Source organism: Phascolarctos cinereus, unplaced genomic scaffold (assembly GCF_003287225.1).
Source record: "Phascolarctos cinereus isolate Bilbo 61053 unplaced genomic scaffold, phaCin_HiC Scaffold_1;HRSCAF=81, whole genome shotgun sequence".
NCBI classification, from domain to species: domain Eukaryota; kingdom Metazoa; phylum Chordata; class Mammalia; order Diprotodontia; family Phascolarctidae; genus Phascolarctos; species Phascolarctos cinereus.
In genome coordinates this window covers 162,014,120-162,039,009 of record NW_027555514.1, presented here as the reverse complement: position 1 = coordinate 162,039,009, position 24,890 = coordinate 162,014,120, and the positions used below count along the sequence as shown (strand labels likewise).

The following is a 24,890-nucleotide window of genomic DNA, read 5'->3' as shown; positions in this document are numbered from 1 at the left end:
GAGAGGTTTTATTCAAAACTAGTTGACTATAAATGACTTTTAGATTTTTGTATTTGTGTACTCCTTATTGAATAATTCAAAGTTGGACTAATATAGAGTTCAAAACATTAGGTTACACTTCACTGATAATACAATTCCATCAACGCCATGTGCATTCTATGTTGCCTTTATTTTATGAAAAAGCTAATTCAAAACCTACATTAACTATGTGAATACAAAGTCCAAACTGTGAAAGATTGGCCTCGTTTATAAAAACATAGAGGTGAGTCTTGGTCAGTTTCAGAATTTCAGGAATGGCACTTCAAAGGGTTTTGCATTGGCGTGTTTCAGTGCCAAAGCATAAGAATAGACTCTGGCATCCACCTTGAGATGTTCATCAGCTACCAGGTCTATAGGAGGCAAACAAAACTAGTGAGAATATAGAAAGACAACTGTCCTACCCCATGATATTATCATTTCCAAAACTATAGAAAAGAGAATATTAAGCACAGAGGGCATTTATGTGACTGCACAATCAAGGGTCGGAAGAATACAGGTTCTTCAAAGGTAATAGGATAAATCAAGTCTGATGGTAAGTGTTTCCCTTGCCTTTGTTAAAATATGAAACTTTTTTTTAAAAAAAGCTATATCCCCTATAAATGAGTTCCATTACAATTACTGTATAGATCCTGGCATGTTAGATAGACCTCAGATACTGCTGGGATTGACATGACCATCACTCTACCTCAGGCCCTTGTCACCTCCCCCTTGGACTTACTGCTAGAGCCACTAGTTAGTTGGTTTTCCTGCTTTTAGTTTCTTCTCTTTCAATTTCTTCATCTATATAGATGCCAAATTAAAAAGACACAGGATTGTCCTCATTACCATCCTCTCAAAAAGTGTTAGTGGCTTACTAACATGCATACTCTATAGCCTAGAATTTAGAAGCCCTCCCAATCTGGCTCCTCTCTACCTTTCCAGACTCATTTCATTGTTATTTCCCATCATATACGCTATGTTCCAGTCAAATGGGCCAAGCCTTGCTCTTCCCCATCTCCCATCAGGCTAACTCCCCTGCTAGGACCTAGCTTAGATGCCATCTCCTAAGTGAAGTCCTTCCTGATCTCTGATCACTCTTTCCCCATGTTACCACTTAATTCCCTCTCAAATAACTTTGCATTTATTTATCCATGTACATGCCAAGGCATGCAGGGTCTTGGAGGTGACAACCTGCTTCATTTTTGTTTCTGTGTCCTTGGTGCTTTGCATATAGTAGGAACCTTAATAATGTTTGTTGAGTTGAATAATTCTGAATGGACCAAAAAGCAAGGTGGCATATCTAAGTGAGGAATTTCTGTCTTTTGCTGCTAGAGCACCAAGACTGTCCATCCACGCATTTGGGAATGGAGGTGGGAACACAGTCCCTTCCAATATGGTTGACAAAAAAAATCCACATGTGCACAATGTGGAGTGTCTCTGTCAATGGGAATTCAGGCTGAAGTTTTTTTGTTTTTAAGAAAAACGATATATAGTTAATTATAGCACTGTTTCCAAAGGTTTCTAAAAACATGTAAAAGAAAACAAGAAATGTTGGTTATGTGTAATTATTAATTTTCTAGATATTTGACTTGAAGGAAGCTATACAAAGGAGTTTTGAGAATTATGCTCAGTAGACCCAGGTGTGAGAGAGGAGGAACAGAAAGGTCTGAGGGAGTAGAATCTAGGGATAACAGTTAGGTGGAAGTAAGACTCTTACCATCAATTCTCTTCAGTAGATCATTCTTTGGTAAAGAAACTACTTCCACAAATTCTTTAAAAAAAAACACACAAAAAATAATGTCAAAAGATAACAGCAACAATTATGCCTGTTAGCCAACTAGAATATCTGTAATAAAATGATTATACTTAGCCACAAAGCAGTCACTGGTAAATAAACATACCTCCATCTCCTGAAAAACAAAACCAAAACAAAACCCAAAACCATAAGATTAAAAGTGTTTAGTAAAAACTATAGCAATAACACACTGCAAGATGATTTGGCAGAAGAATGTGAAAAAGGTGGAAATTTAACAAGGGCCTCTGTGTATCTATGATGGTATCTCACATCATATGTTCCTAAATAACTTACAAAGTGTTTTCTGAGACATGCCTTTACAAAAACAGTTAAATAAGCATTAATATGTTAGTCAAGATGGTGGTCCCTGAAATGTGGTTACTGTGAGTGAATTAGAGAGGCTGAAAGATCAAGTACTAGTTATAAACGTGAACTTGCAGCATGGTTAATACATATGTACTTTTTTTTGGCGGGGGGGAGAGGCAGATTTTTTTTTGGCTAGGCAATGGGGTTAAATGACTTGCCCAGGGTCACACACCTTCTAACTATCAAGTGTCTGAGGCCACATTTGAACTCTGGTCCTCCTAACTCCAACGCTGGAGCTTTATCCACTGCGCCACCTAGTGGCCCCCATATGTACTCTTGAGGTAGTGAGCTACAGGAGACTGCAATATTTAGTTATTGAACAAAAAAAATTTTTTCTAGAAAGAGAACTGCAGGTCAAAGAACTTCATAACCTCCTCTGGGAATGCTAATGTCAGAATACTGTTGAAGCAAATGGAAGTGCAGATCCTTACAGGGATTTTTAAAAACTGCTCCAGTATCTTACAACACACATAACTAAATCAGGTTAAGTGAATAAACTAGGAAAACATTTCTAAGTATTTGTAATCCCCAATGTCCTGTGACTGCAATCCCCAAGGTCCTGTAAACTGGACTTCTAGATAGAAATTTTGTATATATTACGAAACTCAACGTATACAAAAGGTTAAGTTGGTCAGACAACAATTAAACAACCATAAACAATAAATATGTTGATTTAGGAGAGCTGTCACTAGTCTAATAAAGTATCTATGCAAGATGTTATTCTTTTAAATAGTCTGAAAGCAGCTGGCATATTTCAGAATTTAGTACTGTCCTTCCCACCCCTTTAAAGAAGAGTAAATATCAGCTCACCAAGCTTTGGTTTGGGTCTCACGTTTTCAGCATCATCTCCATTAATCATCACAGTCACTATATGTGTGGTACAATTTGACAAACCTGGGTCCATGCATACAGCTAAGGAAGAAGAAGCAATGGGTTACTACAGCATTCTCTTCCTCTTCCTTGAATAGAAAAGCCAAGTGTTCCACCCACCTAAAATTCCAAAGTCAGGATAGAACCCTTACAACAATTTTCTGCTAGTGTTATAAGCAACTCTGGAAACAGTCACTTACTTTGCCCATAGTAAGCAGCAATACTCCTTGCCATGTAATTAATAGTGAAATGAAAGAAATTGTCTTCTGATGGACTTCAGTGAACACTGTGAGCAGGCAAAACATTTGTCACAGTATTTATATGCACACTCATAGTGCATGCTTGTATGACTGTGAAGTGGCTGCAGAAACTTGCACTAACATATGGCTAGGGTATAAAATTGGCTCCAGTAGAGTTGGAAACTTTTTTTTTTGGTTAGGCAATGGGGTTAAGTGACCTGCCCAGGGTCACACAGCTAGTAAGTGTTATGTGTCTGAAGCCAGATTTCAACTCAGGTCCTCCTGAATCCAGGGCTGGTGCTCTATCCACTGTGCCACCTAGCTGCCCCCAGAGTTGGTAACTTTAAATGAGGACGAGAAGGGAAAGACTGGCTGAAACTACAAGGCAACAATATCCTTGTGTTTATCTGGCTCAATCCTATCTTCACACTAGGGAACAAATACAAACAGCAACAGTCTAAGAAAATCCCACTCTTGGAAGCTTAGTATGTTGGCAGGACTCAGTGAAGAGCCACTAGGAAGGTAAAATTAAAAACTGCACAGACAGAATAGTGAAAGGAAATGGAAAAGTCACAACCAATTTTCAAGTCTGGTTTGCTCAGTGTCATAGCTCTTCCCCAACTCCCATGGCCACCTATTTGTTTAGATATACTTATGTATCATCCTCCTAGTTAAACATTTATTGAGAGAAAAAGACTAATTTGTTCTGAGAATTTCTCTAAAAATGAGTTTTTCTACTTGAAATAATTTGAATTATTTTTAAAAATATCAAGAGTTTACAGTTAGATTTTGACTAGGTTAAAAAAACAAAATGAAACAAACCTATCCCCAAACATTTCAGAGATAACAATACAAACCTGGAGAACATTCAGCAACATCACCTTTGTAACCAGTTTCTTCCTCAAGCTCACGAAGAGCGGCTGTCTCTGGGCTTTCATTGTCATCTATGAGACCTGTCAATCAAATGTTCGTTCATGTAAAATTTCAGCCTCTAGGACAGACTCTGCTCCTTCCCATGTAGCCCTTGGTATGGGGATTTTTCGGTAAATAGTCTTTACACAAGACTCGCTCAGGTCTAGTCCTTTGATAGAAAGGTAAAGAAAAAAAGTATAGTTTGGCTAAGTTTTACCTGCCATGTCATCTGTGTATTTGAGTTTGCTATTTCTCCTGAATGGTAATATACCACATGAGTCAGCAAAGCCTACTGGCAAGGTCAATTAGCTGGTGGTTAAGAGATGTGGATTCCAACTCTTGGTTCTGCCACTAACTATTTTACCTTAAACACAGCTATGCTGTGAACTGTTTCCTCATCTGCAAAACAGAGACTGCACTACCTGTCCTGCCTTTCTCCCTCACAGGGATATGGTGAGGGATCCTATGGAAGAGCCAATATGGCTGCCACCTGTGAGGGAGAAGAGAGACAGTGAGCTGAGGGTTGGTAGACATAAGGGGATTACTGTGGGATGTGAAGGAAGTGAGCTGGATTTAGAATAAAAGCATCAGGAGATATCTGGGACTGAGTAGGAATTAGAGGATGAACAAAGCTTGAATTTATATCCTCGTCACTCATACTGACTTGAAGCATGAAAAAAATCTGCCCCAAACAGAAGAAAATGGGGACTATAGAAAGTAAAAGGAGGAATCATGTTCAGTTGATCTTTGATGTTCCCAATTTCTGAAGTATGATTCAGTTCAATAAGGTTTTGTTAAGTGGAAGACACTATTCTAGGTGCTGGGGAAACAAACAAAATGAAAAAATAAAAACAAAAACCAATGTGTATTCTTCCTATGAATAATCAAGACACAAAAACAAGCAGTTTTCAAAAGAAGAAACATAAGTTGTCAATACCCTGAAGAACTGTTCACTTTCTAATCAGAGAAATACAAATTAAAAGTTTAAGGTATCACCTCCTTACAGACTTCTAGGTTGGCAAAAAGAGTAATTGTTTGTGGGGAAACAGGCACAATAACACACACTTCTGGTGGAGTTTTGAACTGACCTTCTGGAAAACAATTTGGCAACATAAATAAGAGTTAAAAAAAACCAAACAAACAATCAAACAACTGATCATTCCTTTTGACCCAGGAATCGCACTATTAGAACCACAGCTGATGAATATTATCGAATGGGGAAACAAAAAGACCAAACAGCAAGATGTTATTATTAAAGCAACTACAAATATTTGGGGCCATATAATAAACTGGAAACAACTCATCTGTTCAATAAATGGGAACAGTTGTATAAACTGAGATGTTATTAATACATCAAAAGAAATAACAACTATGGATGCAAAAGAATATGGAAAGTCCTAAATGGAGTGATACAGAGGGGAAAAGAGATTTTAGAATACAAATAATTATAGACAAAGAAAACAGGAACAAAATCTGATGGGATATAATAGAATAAAAAGAAGAGGACAAAGAAACAAACCACAAATTACTATTTTGTAAAAGTTAATAAAAACTCTTCCCCAAATGAAAAGTGAGATAAAAAATTAAAGCTCTTTAGTAGCTTTAATAGTATAATATAATATAATATGTATTATATATAATATAATGAAATACTGTAATAATATGTATAATAATAAGAGAATAAAGTATGTTAAAATAATTTATTAAACAAGCTAAAATGAAAAGCTTTAATTCAAGCCAATTATGCCAATTTTCTACAAGAAATTGGTGGCCCTGAAGTATCTTTTTTTCTCCCTGATATTCAAGAACTTGCAATGAATAATCTGGAAAGATATAAAACATGTTTCTGATAAGGAAAAAAGAAAAACATGGTGAAGGAGAACAGTAACAGGGCAGAAAGGATGTATTAAGTGAGGAGGTTGTGAAGATTACCTGGAAGGCAGGAAGGAATCACATGCCTTACCTTGATGGTGGGCTGGAGGCACTCAAGTACCTTCCTGCAGGTGGCAGTGTGGTTCTGCTTCCCACTTGCCTGGACACAGAAATATTCTGCTTATGCCACAATGAGGCCAACAAAGGGGTTTCTCTTATAATTAGCTAATTAGTTCTTAATCCTTTTCTTTTGTTACTCACCTGCAGGGAACTCTAAGCAGTAGCCTCCCATGGGGGGTCTGAACTGCTTCACCAGGACAATGCATTCATAATGAAGAGTTCTTTGTAACACTGGGATAATTGCCACACCTACCACCAGGAAACAAAAAGGACAAATGCCTATGAAATATGTTACATACAATTTTTGTGTCAACATTAATTTGTAAAACTGATTAAATAAGTAGTCTTGCTTTGTTTAGGCACCAGGCCTATGTGTGTCTCAAAAGAAGTTTAGTAGAGCAATTTTTTTTTTATTTTTAAAAAGTTTTTTAAAAAAAGTTTTTTTAAAGTTAAAAGGCCAGTTCATTACATAAATGCAACTGCAGGTGTCCTATGGACTAGGACACATTGCACCATAACAGGCGTTCACTATTTATCTCTAATCCCAGCCACAAAGTCCACAAAGTCCCTCATCTGTTTCCTCATTGGCTGAGTACTCCAAAGTGTACAACTTTCCAGTACAGCTATCATACATCTACTACTTGACATGTCTTTCCTCCTTCTTCATACATCCCATGTTCAAAAAACAGCGTCTTAGCCCAGTAGAGTGGCTTTTAACATAAGAACTGTTAATTCAGTTTTTCCTCCTCTTCTTGAGTCTTTTGACCCCGTTGAATCTTCTGCCAATAAATGTTTTCACTATGTTCATGTTAACCCTCACATCCTGTTAATTTATTTTATAGAATAATTACATACTTTCCTTTTATTTTTCCTTATCTAGGAGCAGTCCCAACACCATTTCAATTTAATTAATGAATGTTTTCTTCTGGCTGACTGCAATATTTGTTTTTTAATTTGTCCTGCATTTTAGCTATAATGTTTCTTGTTAAATTAAGCTCTGAATTTCATGTTGTGTATTCTGTGGATTCTACTGGAATTTTGCCCTTTATTCCTATTACTTCTATGCAATTTTCCTGAAATGTAATATTTAGGCTGTTTCTCTGAAAGAAATAGAATTCCCATAAAATATCTTGCTAGTTCATTTTCCAACTCAATTTCCTTGATTTGGAAAACTCTTGTGTCATCTTCTTTCAGTCTTGCCGGCCTTTTGATTCTGTTCACTTGATTCCTCTCCTAATTCTGCCTTTTCATACTCATCTGTTACATTCAAAGAGTCTTTTTCCACTATGTGTTCTAAGTTCTCTATTCTCTTATTAACATTTAAAATAGTTCAAATTTTTTGCTTTATATCTTCTTTTAATTCTTTTTTTTTTTCATGTGAGGCAATTGAGGTTAAGTGACTTGCCCAGAGTCAGACAGCTAGTGAGTATCACGTGTCTGAGGCCACATTTGAATGCAGGTCCTCCTGACTCCAGGGCTGGTGCTCTATCCAACTGCTCCACCTAGCTGCCCCATTTTCTTTTAATTCTTTTATTGATCTTCTGAGCCACTCTTGTGGCATTTCCTTTACAGTTCAAGGGCATCTAGGATAACACATTGGAGAATCTTCCTTTCCCGAGGAATTTCAAGACAAATTTATTTTCCACCTTAGTATCTGTTCAATGTATTGGCTTCTTTTTTTGCAATTGTTTGCTCAGTTTTACTCGATTATCAATTGTTCCGTTGGCTTTTCCATGATGTCCTTATTTTAAGTAAAAATGAAATCAAGGACACTAATTGAGAAAAGGTGGTGTCATCACCAGAAATGGTGTAGTTAGAAGGAAGAACAAGTTTTGGAGGGAAGATCAAGTTCCATTTTGGACACAGTTTGAGCCATCCAAAGGACATACAGCTGGACATGTGGGAACAGAATGGAGCTACAGACGTAGATTTGGGAATTCTATACATAGAAGTGATGACTACAGTCACAGAAATATATAAGACTGGTAAAAGACAGGATGCAGGCAGAAAAAAAGAGAAGCAAGTCAAGGATAGGCTAGGGGGTATTCACACTGTGGACAGAAGGGAAGAGAGGAGCACTAAGAGAGACTGAGGATAGAGATTAGACAGAGATTTGTACTCATACCATCAGCAGAAAGTCCTTCTTTCCTAGTAGTACGTTTCACAGTTTCCCAAGTTCTGTTAAGAGAGGAAGGGGAAGAAAAAACAAATAAAACATTAAAGCTGAAAGCAATAGATTAGCTGTACACCATTCAGAGTTTTGCAACTGCAAAACATGCATTTTTATCTGGAATGGTGGTCTAGAAAACCAGAAAGATGCTTAGTTTTTCAGAGAGACGATTGCAATTGTAAAGCTGCCTTTTGAAAACAACCAAGGTCATTACTATCAAGTTTAGTGAAACAGCTGATGTTTCATGTGATACTTGAGATCAAGGGTTCTTAACCTATAGTCCATGAACCTTTTTTTTCAATATTTTGATAATTATATTTCAATATAACATTTTCTTTGTCATTCTTTATTTTACGTGCATTTAAAAAGATTGTGAGAAAAGGTCCAAAGGTTTTACCATACTGCTAAGGGGGTCCCTGAAGTCAAAAAGGTTAAGAACCCCTGCTTTAGCTGCTAATCTAAATAGCAAGCCTGCTGGTCGCCACAGCCAGAAAGTTTCATATCATTCACAGCCCAAAGGGCCTTTAATCAGGGTCATACATTTATTGGTGAATCATGCTTCTCAGTTCACAAGCAATGGTGACAGGTGAGGATTTTGGCTTTGGGGGAAGTGACATCATAGAAATATTAAAGTCCCCTTGAAAATTCTCCTTTTGCCCACCTCTAGGCAAAATGCCCAGGAGAAATGTCTGAAGGACAGATATAAGACCTGATTCGGTTAAAAAAGAAGATGCCTGAACCTACCATTTTGGTCCTCACCGTTAAAACAAAGATAAATTTTCCTCACTTTACACACAGAGACTCTGCATAAATAATGAGGTCTCTAATTTGATAAAGTGAAGAGACTTGGAATTGATTCATTTCTGACTTTAACACTGACGAATAATTTGATGGCCATGCCACTTGCCTTAGGTTCTGTGTAACACTGTAATTATCTTTTATTTTCCTCCTAATAAGAACAGGAATTGTTATACAGAAAACTCAGGTACTATAACAGTCAAGCAGACTGCCTACACAAAAGGGAAAAAAAATTCTCTCTTTCCTGCCCCAAGGCTTATCCTTTGATGGTCTCTCATCATCCTTTGATGGAGGTGAGTCCAGGAAAGTCAATGCAGGAGATGAATACAGGAGGTTAGATGGCTTAGGGAATACTCCTGATAGAAATGAGGCCCCAGGGATTTAGGATGTTATGAGGGATCCTTTACATTAATGTGAGAGGAGCAGCAAGACATAGAGTTCTATGGGGCAGTCAGTCTCTCCAATTAAAAAAATCCTTCTATCCCTATGTGCCTGTTGTCTTGTGCTTTGTAGCATAGGATAAATCAGTTAAAGAAATATGAAGGAAGGGGCTACACAATCATAGCATTCCTCAATCAAATTCTGAAGTGAAAACCATGCATGATAAATTAACAATAAAAATAGGCTGCTCCCAACATCTCCATACTCCTGTTAGTAGGAAAAGAAAAGCGAACCACACAAAAATCTTTGGTAAAAGTAAACAGAAAGGGTTGTAACAGAAAGAAAAACCTTTGATACAGCTCTCACTGCTGCCTCCTAAGGACAGTCTTAAATAGACTGAAGGAGAAGGTGCTAGGAGAGGCACTGAGGACGCCAGCCCAAATGCTCTAGGAATAAGGGGAAACAAGAGGGATAGTGTCATTCCAGTAACAACAATAAAGTAAACAAGCAGTTATGAATGTACCTTCACCTGACAAACCAGTCTCCTTGTAGTTAATAATAAAGAGAGAGACTAGAGTAGGAATGCCTGTGTAAGTAAAAGATTTGTGCTGAGAAAAATTTGGAAGCCTGGTTATATCTTAACTCAGGTCTTCAAGTGGCTTTGGGGGAAAAAAACCCAAGCAAACACTCAGTGCCTCAAAGTAGGGAAATTTAAGTTCTAGCTTCAGTTATCCAACGAGTGGCATAACTGGGTAAATTATTGACTTTCAAGCTCAGTTCCTTCATCTATAAGATTAGGCGAAAGATATGGTTCAGCTAAAAAAAAATATTCTATGATGCTAAGAGCCTTGCTGTCTAGTGTCCTTTGCAATATAGCAGAGCTCTGAGGCTCTTTTCCAGTTCAGCAACCATCATGAGATGCAGAGGACAACTTTGTAAGTTATAAATTATACCAGACAGAGCAGCAATGAAGAAGAAGTATTTGCCAATATTAACCATGTCTCCAGGTAGTTGTTGTTGGTTTTTTTTTTTTGGTGAGGCAATTGGGGTTAAGTGACTTGCCCAGAGTCACACAGTTAGTGAGTGCTATATGTCTGAGGTCACATTCGAACTCAGGTCCTCCTGACTCCAGGGCTGGTGCTTTATCCACTGTGCCACCTAACTTCCCCTAACTATGTCTCTAAAATTACAATTTGTCCCCTTCATCTTTTTTTTTTTTTTGAGGCAATGGGGATGAAGTGACTTGCCCAGGTCACATAGCTAGTCAGTGTCCCAGGTCACACTTGAACTCAGGTCTTCTTGACTGCAGGGCTGGTGCTCTACCCACTGTGCCACCTAGCCACTCTGACCTCTTCTTTCAAAGGATGCAAAAGGAGAGATTTTCTCATCTTATTCTTAACTTCCTCTGATGTGATTATGTATGCACATAGTGTAAGTTTCTTTGAAAAAAGAAAAAAAACCCAACATTCTTTAAGTCCTTAGATTTAGTTTTAAAAGCATTAAATCAATAAGCATTCAGTACAATTTAAACAAGCATTAAGATACCTAAGTACTAGGTACTAGGGTCTGAAGACACAAATATAAAGAATGAAACAATTTCTATTCTCAGGCAATTTAATGTGTTAGAGGCTGGGTGCTATTGTACAACGTTCTGAGATTTTTTGCAGAAGTCTCACTAATTGGTGGAAAGGAGCCACAATCATTAATGCAAGGAACTACATTATAAACATTTTACTAAATTTTCAAAAATTTAAATTTAGAATTGGTGTAAATTTTTTTGCCCAGTCTAATGTGATGACAGGCAGCCAAAAACTTAAGTTACCTTTAAATTTTATTTAAGTGGCATGTTATGCCATAATCAGACAGAATAAAATGAGATTTGAACTCACTTTAAGTGAGTAGAAAGTATGCTTTTAAACTTTATTTAGGCCTTTCAGAAGCCAAATATGCCATTAAAATGAAAATAACTGATTGGCCAGATTACCTCTTATGTCTAATATTAAAATACATTTAGAATAAAAGAAGTATTTATAGATCTGTCATGAATAGATTCTCAGAATACAAGGACTGAGCATTTCTTGAGTAGGAAATTTTTTTTTTACCTTGTTTTACCAGTGGGATCCACATAGGTTGTTTGTTCAAGCTTGACCCATTTTCCTTCTGAAATCAACTAAAAGGAGGTAAGAATAACACATTGGGAAAATTTCAAACCAAAGAGTGCTTTTATTGGGACAGAAAGGCTTTTTCTGGTCAGTCTGAGTAGAAAGCCATTATAACCTAAGAATACATCCTCTTAAAAACTTTCTACTTATGGATATAAAGACTGTCTACAAGCTCAGATTTTAAGCCTGCTTACCCGGAGAAATGACATTATTTCTTGGGGAAGCACTGAGAGGTTTGGAAAAAAGATTAGGAAGTCTTCTGAATTTATTAGGCTTGGGAATTGATTAGTATTTTTGTTTGATTTGTTCTTAAGAACAAAGAGCTGAGAAAGCTATATTGGAATGCTGATTATGGGGGGTATACTTTATATTTAATGGCTGGACTTTTATGATCCATGCTATTCATATACAATGTACATACCAGGATTTTTACTGCCTACATATTTCACTGTGGGATTAGGATTATAAAATCTAATTTAGTTCTGGTATATTTTGAACTAAGAAGGTAATCTATGTACATAAAACAGTATGCTTTTCTTATAGTATTTCTCTTCTACTTTTTGCTAGCAAGAACCTAATTATCATTAACAGATCAGTTTATAAACACGATAAAGACATTTTTAGAGCAAAAAAGGCATCCTGGAAGGGTACTAGGATCAGAATTCTCAGGATGATTTCAAACTTATCCTCTGGAACCTTTCCAAAACGAAAGGACTAATTTGAAAAACAACAACAAAACCCAAAACAAACACCCACAAAAAAAAATGATGAACAAACATCAACTATACATTATTGCTGGAACTCAGTGCTACATCTGACAACTATTTTAGGTCTTTAGTGTTAAAAAAAAAGTGTAAAAGCAGGGTTACATAGGTCACCACCTTCATTTGTCAGTCACCCCTCAAACTCCTACTTGACTCATTCTCATATTTAATCTTATTATTCAGAGCTCTAGGGTAATCCAAGGGTATGTTTTTATATTTCCTCATTTATTAATAAAATTTCAACATCTCTTTAAACTAAATTTAATAGCCCCATCTTAGTTTATCAAATACCTTCTTTCCCAACAATAATTAATGATATTTTTATATAAAATCCCTTAAAATGACTGAATATATAATTTTAACAATAAATCAATAATAAAATACTTGTTTATGCAGGATGACAATATAATTTTCTTTTACGCTTTTCTCAGACCCTCAATCTTAATAATTTCTATACAGATTAATTTTTATAAAATTATCTTTAATATTTCTTCAGAAAGTTATGTCTAACAAGAAAAAAGTTCCTCACCTTTTTCTGTCTTTTCCAGTTTATCTCATAGATCTTCACTGATCAAAGTTAAATTCTCACACACTCCTTCACTTCATAAGAATAAAGAGGTGCCTGACAGAATGACAATTACACCCCTGATTCTTAGCTTTTCTCCTTTTAAAAGAGACAGTAACAGTGGACATAGCCTCTATAGGACTACAAGGACAATATAGGTATTATGAATGGTTTAAGTCTTCTAACTCTGTAAACAGTATCCAAAATGATACTAAGTCTTAAGTTAGTTTGCCTAAAATGCATCCAGTGCTTTAGTTAATAAAAATTGAGACTACTACCATGTTACAACTCAAAAATTTCCAGAGGTTTATTTCACCTTTAGTTACTTATGGGGACAACTAATAATAGACATACCACCGTTTCCATAGTAAAGTAAAATCTGGATCTTAAAAAACATCTCTTTGGAATTCTGTCCTCATGTATTAGGGATAACCATTTGAGGTAAAAAAGATGCAGCAATTAATATGGAAAGGTGAAGAAAAAAAACTTTGTACCTCTTCTGTTAGGATAGACTCTTTGGTAACTTTATGAGAATCCACAGGTGCTTTGTTTTCCATTTTCAAAATTTTATGTGGTCCTTGCTGTCTTCTAGTAAGTTCACTCTATAACAAAACAACATTCTTTTAGGCTAAAGTTAGTTCAATTTTAGACCATCTCTTCTAAATACTCCTTACTTAACATCAAGGAAATCACTGAAAGATCTACTCTCAAAACTGCTGGGAAACTAATGATTGGGAGTTTATGGAGAAGACAAAGGCACAATTATCTTACCCAAACATAAGTACCAGATTGCTATCAGCAGATTACACAGTATTATAAGTGAACTCTAAAGGTACTGAGAAAGACCTGGTTCCTAGGCTAGGACAACCTAATATATAGCTTAAGTCCAACCTTTCCAGTTTAGTCTTAGCTTCTTGCCAGGCCATTTAAAAAAATTGTTGTTTTTGGCAGCAATTTCCAGGACTGGTCCAGTCAGATGATTTCTTAAAATTGCCCACTTTCCTGGACTGATCCGATTAAAAAAAAAACCAAGCACCTATACTGTTATTTACTCAACAACAACAAAAAAAGTTTACGGCAGATTTTATTGTAGTTTTTTCTTACTAGAAATTAACTGATTCCCAAAAACTTTCTAAGTAAAACATTCTATTTCTGTTTGGATTTTTCATATGCCTAAACAGCTAATATAATTTTTTAGAGGCAATAATAAAAGATTAATTCTGAACAGATAAGACACATTTTTTCCCAAGAATAAGAACTCCCTTAAAAAAAAAGCTAAACATGTATATCTCAATTTCAAATAAATATTGATGATCAGCATTTAATGTTGAGAAGTGAATAGCACCAAGAAAACCAAATTAGAGCTTTAATAGTTATTATCCTAAAGTTTTTTAATTAGATGCTCTTGTGGTGGAGGCCACCCTACCTTCTCCAGGAATGTAAGCTTTGGCAAGTCCTAGCAAGTGGAAAGGTTTAGAATCAGAGCTGGGTGACTTAAATGTATCTGTTTGGGGGGAGCAGCTTCATTAAGTTCAGATAAACTCATTACCAAAGAATGGGTTAGCATTTCTTTTTAGTTCTAGCTATTCAACAGTGGGCTATGGTGCAGAGGCATTGTCATTTGTGACTAATAATATACCCAACTGAATCACCAAGATTTAAACAATTCATATAATTCATTAATCATAACTGATTGGGAGATTTTGATTAAAATAATTTTGTTGTCTGTTAACATTAGCACAGGATAATAGATGAGACTGAAATACTAAGAGAAGGAGAACCACCATGCACACACATCTGGATGATTACAACGCATTTGCAGATTTAGGGCAGTTGGGTCAGAAATAACCAGTGAAGACAGTGATACCTGATCTACTGAATTTTATAAATCCATAAACATATAACACACTGGCATATTCAGATGCTTTCAAAGTGCTTTATAGACTACTGGACTTTCAATTACACTAGTTTAGGTTTTTACAAAACAAATCCTTGCTAGACTATCTCACATAGGTAACATATAATTAAGGTTCTCAGGGGTCAGATAAGCGAAGGTAGAGTATCCCCACCTGTCCCCAAAATAAGATCCTGACTTTTCTTTCTAAAAGACTGGTCTTCAAGGTACATAGAACTTTAAAAATTGTTTAGTGGATTCAATATACATCTTCAACATACATATTGTTTTATTTTATTACTAAGCTTTTGTGATCTTTTTCCAATTTCCTAGCACATGAAGATCAAGATGGAGATATACTCAAGGAGTATTAAAATTCCTAGGTTTCAGGAATATGAAACTAAAAATGGAAACAATCAAGGAGTTTAGTTTATTGGGAGAAATAACAGGAACACCAAAAAGCAAACACAATACACACACACACACACACACAAAGTAGACATAAAGTTATTTCTGAGGAGAGGGCAAAAGAATCAAAGTAGCTTTCTCTAAGAGGTGGAACTTGGGCTGGGCTCTGAAGGATACTTGGGATTCTGAGAGGGGAAGGAGTACATTTCAGGCATGGGATAGGTACAGCTTGTGCAAAGGCACAGGGATGGGAAATGCAGTGCCATGTACATGGAACTACAAGTAGGCCAGTTTGTCTGGAAAATAAAGGGCATGAAAGAGAGTGATGAGGAATACAGCCCTGAAAAGAAGGCTAAAGCCAGACTGGGAAAGGCTTTAAAAAAACAGGAGTGTGTGCTTTATCCTGGAGGCAAGAGGGAGTGGCACAGTCAGACTTACAAAGATTAGATTTAGGAATATCAACTCAGCAGTGGTGTAGAAGACAAGTCAGAACAATCAAGACTTTCTTCTCCCCTTTGCCTTCCCCATAGTTTATCTCATAGATCCTCTCATTATCTCTCACATTCTCCCCCACTCCACAGGGAGAAAAAAAGGCACCTCAGAAGTAGAGTTACAGCTGTAATTCTTAGTTTTTCTCCTTTCTCTCAGAGAACAATTAGAAGGCTATTATAATAGACCAACTGAGAGGTGATGAGGGCCTGAAATGCATGTAGAGTAGAACTGTGTGAACAGAGAAAGTGGGATGGGATGGATGCTGCATAGGCAGACTTGAACCAATGTGGAAAATGAATGGATCCACTGGATGAGGGAGGAAGAATCATGATCATTCTGAGATTGCCAACTTGGGTGACCAGAAGGACGGTATTATCGTCAGCAGAAATGAGGAAAGAAGAAGGAATGGTTTGGAGGAAAGATCGAGAATTCTACTTTGGACATGTTCGAGTTTGAGATGCCTTTGGGATATCCAATTGGATATGCACAACAGGCCTGAAGTTTAGAAGAGGAGTCACCAGTGCAGAGAAGATAACTGGACCCAAGGGCTCCAATGATATCACCAAGAAAATGCACAGATAAGAAGGCTTAACGCAATTTAATCTGACAGTTCAACTAAAAGTGAGGTCTACTTTGTACAGGAGTACTGTTGGAAACTACAACTCTGCCTGTGACAAGTAGGATTTTTTTTTGGGGGGGATATTCTTGCAAACAAGACATGCTAAATTTGGTATTATATTAGAGTCAATCTAGTCAAACACTGACTGTTTCCAGTGGAATAGCATGTTGGCTCCCTAGTACAAGTAGAACAACTCCGAGCACATCAAGAAGTGGTGAAATTGAGCTGGGTTTGGGAGTTGGAGGGGTTGGGAAGCAACAGGGCAAGAAGGAGCAAAGAAAATCATCAAACAACAACTTTTATTTGCGACTTCTTAGAAGCCAAAGTTTTTCTTCCTTGTGCTAATGTGGTAGTGGAGGGTAGACAGGAAATTCTGAGGTGCTAAGACCTGGTTCAGGGACAGTTTCCTTGTCTCCACCCTCAAAAATATAGCTGATATTGCATAATTAGGGTTGTGTTGTGAAAACACTCATTTTCAGAGCTTTGCTGTGTAATAACTTGTAAATGTGGGATTAGCCTTAGATTAGTTCCTAAATCTTTTTTATTCCCCCCAGTCTAAGAACTACTTTCCTGAATGTCTGGGCTAAAAAAGATATAAGCCCAGTATATAGTACTTTAAAGTTTATAAAATGATGTTAATAACTCAGTGAGGTAGGTAAGTAGTACAAGTATTAATATCCTCATTTTATGGAAAAGAAAATGGAGGCCTAGAGAGGTTAACTGCTTTGTCTTTTTTTTTGGGGGGGAGGAGGAAGGGCAATGGGGTTAAGTGACTTGCCCAGGGTCACACAACTAGTGCTATATGTCTAAGATCGGATTTGAACTCAGGTCCTCTGACTCCAGGGCCAGTGCTCTATCCACTGTGCCATCTAGCTGCCCCGGTTGATTTGTCTTGATCACATGTTAGAGATATCCTAGAATCTTTTTTTTTTTTCCTGACATACTGGCACCATAATACTTTTAACAGCATTGGTGACTATGGAACTTATAATCTGGTTGTGGGAAGATAAGTAACAATGGGGCAGGGAAAAAAAGACAGAAGGCCTTAGGCCCTAGAAATGACAAATGAGTGGTACAGACAATTACATGTCAAAAAAGTTCAAAGAGAGATTATTGTAGGGAAAATAATCAGAGAAAGCTTCAGGGAGGAGGTGAGAATTGAAGTGAACAGGAATTAAACAGATGAAGAGAAGGGCACAAATGAAAACTAAGAGCCACTAACATGTAAAGGTATGTTTAGGGGGAAAGTAGACCAGTCAAACTAGAAAAGTGGGTTCATGTCTGGATGTGGCAGGAAGCGGCTGCCTTGCAAATCACATTAAAAAGTTTGGATTTTTATCCTGTAGGCAATTAGTTTTTGAGAAGGCATGATGAAAGTGCTATTTTAGGAAAATTAATCTGTCAGCAGCATATAGGATAGATTCTCCCCACTAGAAAATACATAATCCAAACAGCAAGCTCTAGAATCTTACTCTCTGGTGAAGACTAGAGGAATTTATTCATGTATTTGATTAGCACTACTGAATCATGAGGCTATGTTTGATCTGGGTGGAACTCTGAATCAAAATACTCTAGGTTTGAATTCTGATACCACATGACTTTAAGCAAATAATTTCAATTCTTTGAGCTGCAGTTTCCACATTACTTGTACAGTACCAGTGATTTTGCTAATGTAGGAACTTCCTGGAAAGGAAACCACCAATTCTTAGACATGCCTAGGGCACTGAGAAGTTAAGTGACTGGCCTAGTGTCACATAACCACCCTGACTACCTCGCAGATGCCTTCTCATCTATAAAATGAGCATAATACTTGTGATGCTTTCCAGAAATGTAATTAAAGAGTAAAACACATAGAAAGATGAATAGTTAGCAATCATAATCTAACAATTTAAAGAATAATGCTAACAGTTTTTATTAGAATCCCTAAGGTTGGAAGTTCTAAGAATAGCTGAGCGAAACACTTGGACTATGCTTAAAAACAACAAAATTGTATATAAGTTATATAACTTAATATACTCTATACTAATAGGCACAAATATACTTTTTGTGTATCAAATGACTTTACCTCATGAAGAAATAGGGGAAGCTACAGAAATTAGTGTCTGAAAGTAAGAAGCCAAACTGTGTAGAACATATAAATGTCCACAGCTATATGTATTGTTTCAGTTTAGGAAAGTCTAGCTAAATTCCTGTGTCTAGACTTCCAGATCCATTCTGGTCCCAATGGTAAGGCTTGTTTGGGAGCTCTGCTCATTTTCCAGTAAACTCAGAATGTAATGTTCAGAGTCATCCTTGACCCTAAGAGGATCAAATCCCAGAGGGGTGGAATGCTATTGTGTTATAAGAAATGATGAGCAGGTGGACTTCAGAAAAACCTGGAAAGACTTATATGAACTGATACTGACTGAAGTGAGAATATTGTACACAGTTAACAGCCACATTGTGTGATGACTAACTTTGACAGACTTATTATCTCTTCTTAGCAACACAAGGATCTAAGACAACTCTAAAAGACACATGATGGAAAATGCTGTCCACATCCAGAAAAAGAACTATGAAACCTGAATGCAGATTGAAGCATATTATTTGCTCTCTATCTCTCTTTTTTGTTTCTTCTTTCTCATGGTTTCTCCCATGGGTTCTAATTCTTCTTTACAGTAAACATGACTAACGTGAAAACAGGTTTAATAGGAATGTATATGTTGAGCCTATATCAATTTACATGCCATCTTGGGGTGAGGGGAAGGGAGAGATGGGCAGAAAATCTGGGACTCCAAATCTTATGGAAGTGAATGCTGAAAATAAATAAATTTATTAGAAAAGAAAAAATCTGGGGGTGAGGGAGGGAATCTAAACTGGCCATTCTACAGTCAATGTATAACAGAACCAGTGAAAGAAGATCTACCTACTTTCATATAGCATCATCCCATTCTGGGGAAGAAAAAGAGATCTAACATAGAATCAAAATTATGTTTTAAATCTTATGATATGGCTATCAGGACACAATGTTTTGGGGCTAAAGCTGGAAGATAAAATGTCAAAAAGCAAATTGGTAAGTAAATGAGAATTTAGGAAAGAAAAGCATAGTTTTTACTGTGCTAAAGAAACTTGAAAATCATTAAAAGCTATACTTCACTTGCCTTTTTGAGGGAAGAAACAAATGATTTATACATACATTATGCTTAGCCACTAGCCACTATATTCAAATTAGTGTTTGAACTTTCTGCATATGAATTTTTAAAAAAACAACACCAATTTTAAGTGGTATAGGTAGCACTGCCAAAGGTTCTTTTGCAGGAAGCTTACTATCAAAGTGAAATGAAACTGTAAAATTTTATCTAGCTATCTATATCTGCATATAGATATATTTTATATGTCTATGTATGAACTGAATGGGGCCTTGAATATCCTATAGTTTATTATGTTCCTTAGGTTGAACCTAAGATATCTAAACCTGACTAAGAAATTAACTAATCCATGACCATTTCATTATGGAAAATAACCTTAAGGAAGGCAGAAAATAAAAGTCATTTGGATTTTCTCTCCACCTCAATATAACTATGTTATACTGTCACTGAACCTGAATGTACTGACTAAACATTTGTACTTTTAAGGGTACTCTCTATTCAATTTTTTTTAAAAAAAAATCCCTAATTCTATTGAACAAAAAGGATGCTATTACTTTATGTACTCGTAATACGGCGTATTAAAGGAAAATTAATCAAAGAACTACAAATTAACATACAAGTTGTGCTACCTGTTGCCAGCATACCTATATATATACTTTGAGAAAAGAATAGGATTCACCTCTCTTGGTCAGACTTAATCTACTTGGGTCACTTCTGAATATATATTGAACTCAATGAATAGCATCTTTCATGAGATGGAAACTTCCATCAGTTCCAATAGTAAACAAAGCTAGTGACCTCAAAGAAAACTCCACAGCTCATTCTGTTCACATTCTGTGTAACTGAGTGATCACTAAGCAATTCAAAAAAGTAAGATAGAATTATACCATATATCCATATATTCTCACTTTAGCCACTAAACAGCAGACTGTAGAAGAAAAAATACCAACTAAGAAAGCTTCAGCTACCCCTGTCATTCTCTTAACTATTTATTCATCAACTTTCAATTTGACTAACAAGTTAAATGTCAAAGGTCTAAAGTTTGACCCTACTACCACAATCGTGATAAGGTTATCAAATTAGAAGATCAAGGTTATGGAAATAATCTATTTGGGCTTTAACTTTAGCAAAGCATTTGATAAGGAATCTCAAACTATTCTTTTTTCCAGAATTAAAAAAAAATTAATTTCATTTTCAGGTTCACATTTTCTCTCTCCCTCATCCCCAATTAAGAAAGCAAGAAAAACAAACCCATAATGTATACTTAAGCAAAACACATTAATGTACTGGTCATGTAAAAAAAAAGTCTCAATCTGTACTCTGAGTCTGTGCCCCTCTATCTGGAAGTGGACAGCATGAAACTATTCTTTTATAGAATCTGGAAAAGTATGGAATAAGTGGTAATAAAAATTAGAAGGATTAAAAACTGGTTGAATAGAAGGATTTAAATAAAACCCACAAGCATTTATTAAGTACCTACTAAGTCCATGAGTCCTTTCCCTCAAGGATATTACATTCTAATGGGGGAGATAACATGTTCATATAGATATATACAAGACATCTTATACAAGACAAGAGAAAGGTACTAGCTGCTAAGGGATCTGGGAGAGGGAGGGTGAAAGGGACTAATGTACAAGAATACAAAAAGGAAAGGTAGGAAGGGGCCAGATTGTGAAGAGCTTTAAATGCCAAATAGAGGAACTTCTATTAGATCCTAGAGGTAACAGAGAGCCAGTAGAGTTTGAGTGGGGAGTGACAGTCAGAGCTATGCTGTAGAAAAAAAAAAACCTTTGACAGCTGTGTGAAGGACAGATTGGAGTGAGGAAAAAGCAGAGGCAGGAACCCAAACAGGAGACTTGCAACAGTCTAAGAGTCCAGATGAGGACTGTTACTTGTTCAGTGTCAACTTGGCAGGAGATCTCTAGTGGAGTGCCCACTGGCTAGCTTACTTGGTGCTGTGCTGTTTAACATTTTTATCAATCACTTAAGGTCAGAGATGCATGCTCAACAAATTTGCAGATGACACAGGCAAGGAGGAATAGTTAATATAATGGATGGCATTTGGGATCCAAAATGATCTTGACTGACTAGAGCATTAAGCTAAATTAGATGAAATTTTATAGGGATAACTATCAAGTCTTACACTTGGGTTAAAAAAAAATCAACTTTACAGTATTGAATGGAACATGGTTAGGCAGTAGTTTGAAAAAGATCCAGGAGTTTTAGTGGACTGTTAGCTCAGTGAGTCAGCATTGTGGTGTGGCAAGCTAAACATCTAATGGAATCTAGGTGTATAGCGAAAGCTATAGCTTCTGGGAATAATGAGGTATAGTCTTTCTGATCTCTGCCCTGGTCAGATAACTTCTGGAATACTGTATTTAGCTCTGAGAACCAGAGTTGAAGAAAGGCATTGGTAAGCTGGGAGTGTCCAGAGGAGAGCAAAGATGGTGAAGGACCTTGATCTATGTCATGTAAGGAGCAGCTGCAGGAACTGGGATGTTTAGCTAAGAGAGGACCAGGGGGCATATGATAGCTGTGTTAATGCATGTGAAGGGCTGGTGTGTCAAAGAGGGTTAGATGTATTTGGTTAGTTCCCAGAGGGCAGAAATAGGAGCAATGGCTAGAAAGTTGCAAAGAGGTAAATTTGGGCTTGCTATGACAAAAAACTTGCTAGCAATTAGAGCTGCCCAAGAGTAGGCTGCTTTGGGAGTTTACTCATCCCAGAAAGCCCTTTTAAAGTATGGGCTGGATGACCACCCATTGGGTATGTTAGAGTGGGGGTTCCTGCTGGAGTATAGTAATAATAAATAGTAACAACAACAATTAGCATTTTATGGTGCTTTAAGGTTTGCAAAGCATTGAGCAGGTCATCTAACAACACTCAAAGCAACACTGTGAGGTAGGTGCTACCCTTACATTATGAGAAGGAAAGTGAAACTGAGAAAGACGATGTGACTGGCCCAGGGTCACACAGCAAATAAATGCTTGGGATGGGTCTTCCTGGCTCCAACTCGAAAGCTGTCCGCACTGCTTGAGGGGCTGCCTCCATGGGCTACAGAATTCTATTGTTAAAGAATCCTAGAATTTATAACTGGAGATAATCTCAGAGATAACCTAGTTCAACCCTTTCAGTTTAGAGATAAGGAAGCTGAGATCCAATGGGGGAAAATGATTTGCCCAAGGCTACAGAAGATAGTAAGTAGCAGGTCTTCAGAAGCAAAGCTAAGTACACTTCCATGACACCAACCTGCTAGATAACTGTTATTTAGATAGAGAGAGATGTTTGGAGGGAAAAGAGGGAGGAACAGCCATCCCCTCTCCCCCCTCACTCCCCGCAGAACAGAAACATTTAATAGTTCATCAGCTCACAGTCTGTCCCAAGAAGAGAAAACAAGTATTTTGCTGACATACTAGTGAGAGATGATTTAGATATAAAGATGATGGAACACCAAGGGGAATGACTTATAAAGTAGGTATATTATTGTGATATGGATATTTCAGAAGGAGAAGGATTAAACCAAATGGTACAATCTATGGGCAGGTCATTCATTACATGTCAAGAGTTGTAGTGAAAATTCCATATCTAAAGTGTACTTTTTCAACATTAGCAATGCCTCAGTTTGAATGCAGAGTAGGCATAGTGAGGCCGCAGGTTCCCCACCTCTGCCATAAACATAACTTTTAAGGAAAATTATTAATCATTTCAGTCATATTATGACAGGAAAAAAGGCTTAGGGGCTCAAAATATCTGGAGCTAGAAGAGATCTTTGAGATCATCTAGTCCAACCTCCCCATGTTACAGAAGAGGAAACTGAGGCTCAGATAAGAGAAGTGACTTGTCCAAGGTCACACAAAAAGTAGTAAAGTTTCTTGGCCCCAATTCATGTTTTCCCCTAAACCACCCTGCCTATTTGACAGACCAAATCTATTACTACTTAAAAGCTGTTGCTAATTAACACTACAAAGTAAAAAATAAAAGATATAGAAACCTTACAGTTTGAAAAACATATAATTAACAAATACTTGAATAACTGTGAATGGTAATTTAATACAGTAACCTCTGGTTAAAGTACCAGTCAGAGGTGTGAAATTTGATTAATTAAAATTTACCCCTTGCGCTCTGTATGTGTATAAAATACCTCTTGCTATTCAACATTAGTATTTTTAAATTATAAAGCTACTACTCATTTGCTCAAACATTTATTGAGTAACTATCACATGGTGGAGGGAGGGGGAGGTTGCTTATACAAAGATGAGATAGTTTCTTTTCTTATTTGGGTATGTATGTAATAAAAGATGGCATATAACTAAAATGTGCCTCAGAAGTTCATGACAAGGAGTTAACTTACCTTTACCAAGTACAGTCAGATCATGATTTTAAAGTTTTGTTTCAATTTAAAATTACATTATTCCTAATTCAAATAAAATAATTTTTTTGGGGGGGAGGAGCATGTGTAAGGTATTGGCTCCTTCTCACACACTAAATCGGTTTATTAAACCTACTGCTTCTTTGTTCCCAAAACAACGAAAAGAAATTGGATGAAATGAGAATAATTGCAAAGCGCTTAACACAGTTCCTGGCACATGGCAAGCACTATATAAATGTTAGCTTATCGGTAATGTGAGTCACCCATACAAAACTTCCCATAGAGCAGACATTATTGCCTGTAAACTGTTTTGCAATTTTGTATCCCTGATGCCATGCTCAGCCAAACTATTTAACAGTAAAATTTAGAGATTAAACGGGGCCACGGACGTTACAAGTGAGCAAAAGTCAAAGATTTCCCCCAACACTAGGTACAGTAAATGAATGGGAAGTGTTGGTGCAGACGAGGTGGTGCAGGGGGAGAGGAAGAGAACAGATTATCTCCTGCAATAGAAAAATGACACTCCTCTTCCTCCCACAATATCCAGATGTGACCCCAACCCTGAATAAGCACCTCGCGCCAGCACATTCGAGCTAGTATTTTAAAGGGTGTTCCCCCCCGGCTCCCCCGCCAGCATCCCGAGCCTCTGCTCTCCTCCTCTCCCTCTTCCCTCCCCAAATCGCAGCCCCGACAAAGGCACGCACGCCCACCCGGTTCGGACCGCAGGAGACGACTCCGTGCAGAGACTGGCTGCGGGTGAATTACCTGCCCCGAGGGGTGGCGGGCGCTGGAAGGAGCGTCTCGCTGGGGAGGATGGATGGAAGGTAGGGGCGGGAGCTGCGGCGGCAGGCGAAGCCCGTGCCAGCGTCCAAGTCACAGCCTCCTCTGGCCGTGAATGGAAGACTGTGAGCGCGGGCCACCCTCTCGGCACCCGTACAAACCTGGCTTTG

General features: G+C 37.2%; 1 protein-coding gene across 1 annotated transcript; it reads right to left on the bottom strand.

Annotated features, from left to right (window-relative positions):
• Positions 1-150: 150 nt before the first annotated feature.
• Positions 151-24,791, bottom strand: NUDT5 (nudix hydrolase 5). Its single transcript, XM_020999690.2, has 10 exons — positions 24,706-24,791; positions 13,527-13,634; positions 11,644-11,711; positions 8,318-8,370; positions 6,334-6,441; positions 4,146-4,241; positions 2,990-3,091; positions 1,920-1,928; positions 1,736-1,789; positions 151-389 (listed from the first exon to the last, which is right to left on the bottom strand). Exons 2-10 carry the CDS (start codon positions 13,587-13,589, stop codon positions 280-282), a joined length of 663 nt encoding a protein of 220 aa, XP_020855349.1. The 5' UTR covers positions 13,590-13,634; positions 24,706-24,791; the 3' UTR covers positions 151-279.
• Between the last annotated feature and the right edge of the window lie 99 nt (positions 24,792-24,890).

Coding starts and splice junctions, on each gene's coding strand:
- NUDT5 (XM_020999690.2), bottom strand. CDS start 13,589: ATGGAAAACAAAGCACCTGTGGATTCTCATAAAGTTACCAAAGAGTCT. Junction 11,712..13,526: donor AGTCTATCCTAACAGAAGAG/GTACAAAGTTTT, acceptor ACCTCCTTTTAG/TTGATTTCAGAAGGAAAATG. Junction 4,242..6,333: donor CTGCTTAGAGTTCCCTGCAG/GTGAGTAACAAA, acceptor TTTGATTGACAG/GTCTCATAGATGACAATGAA.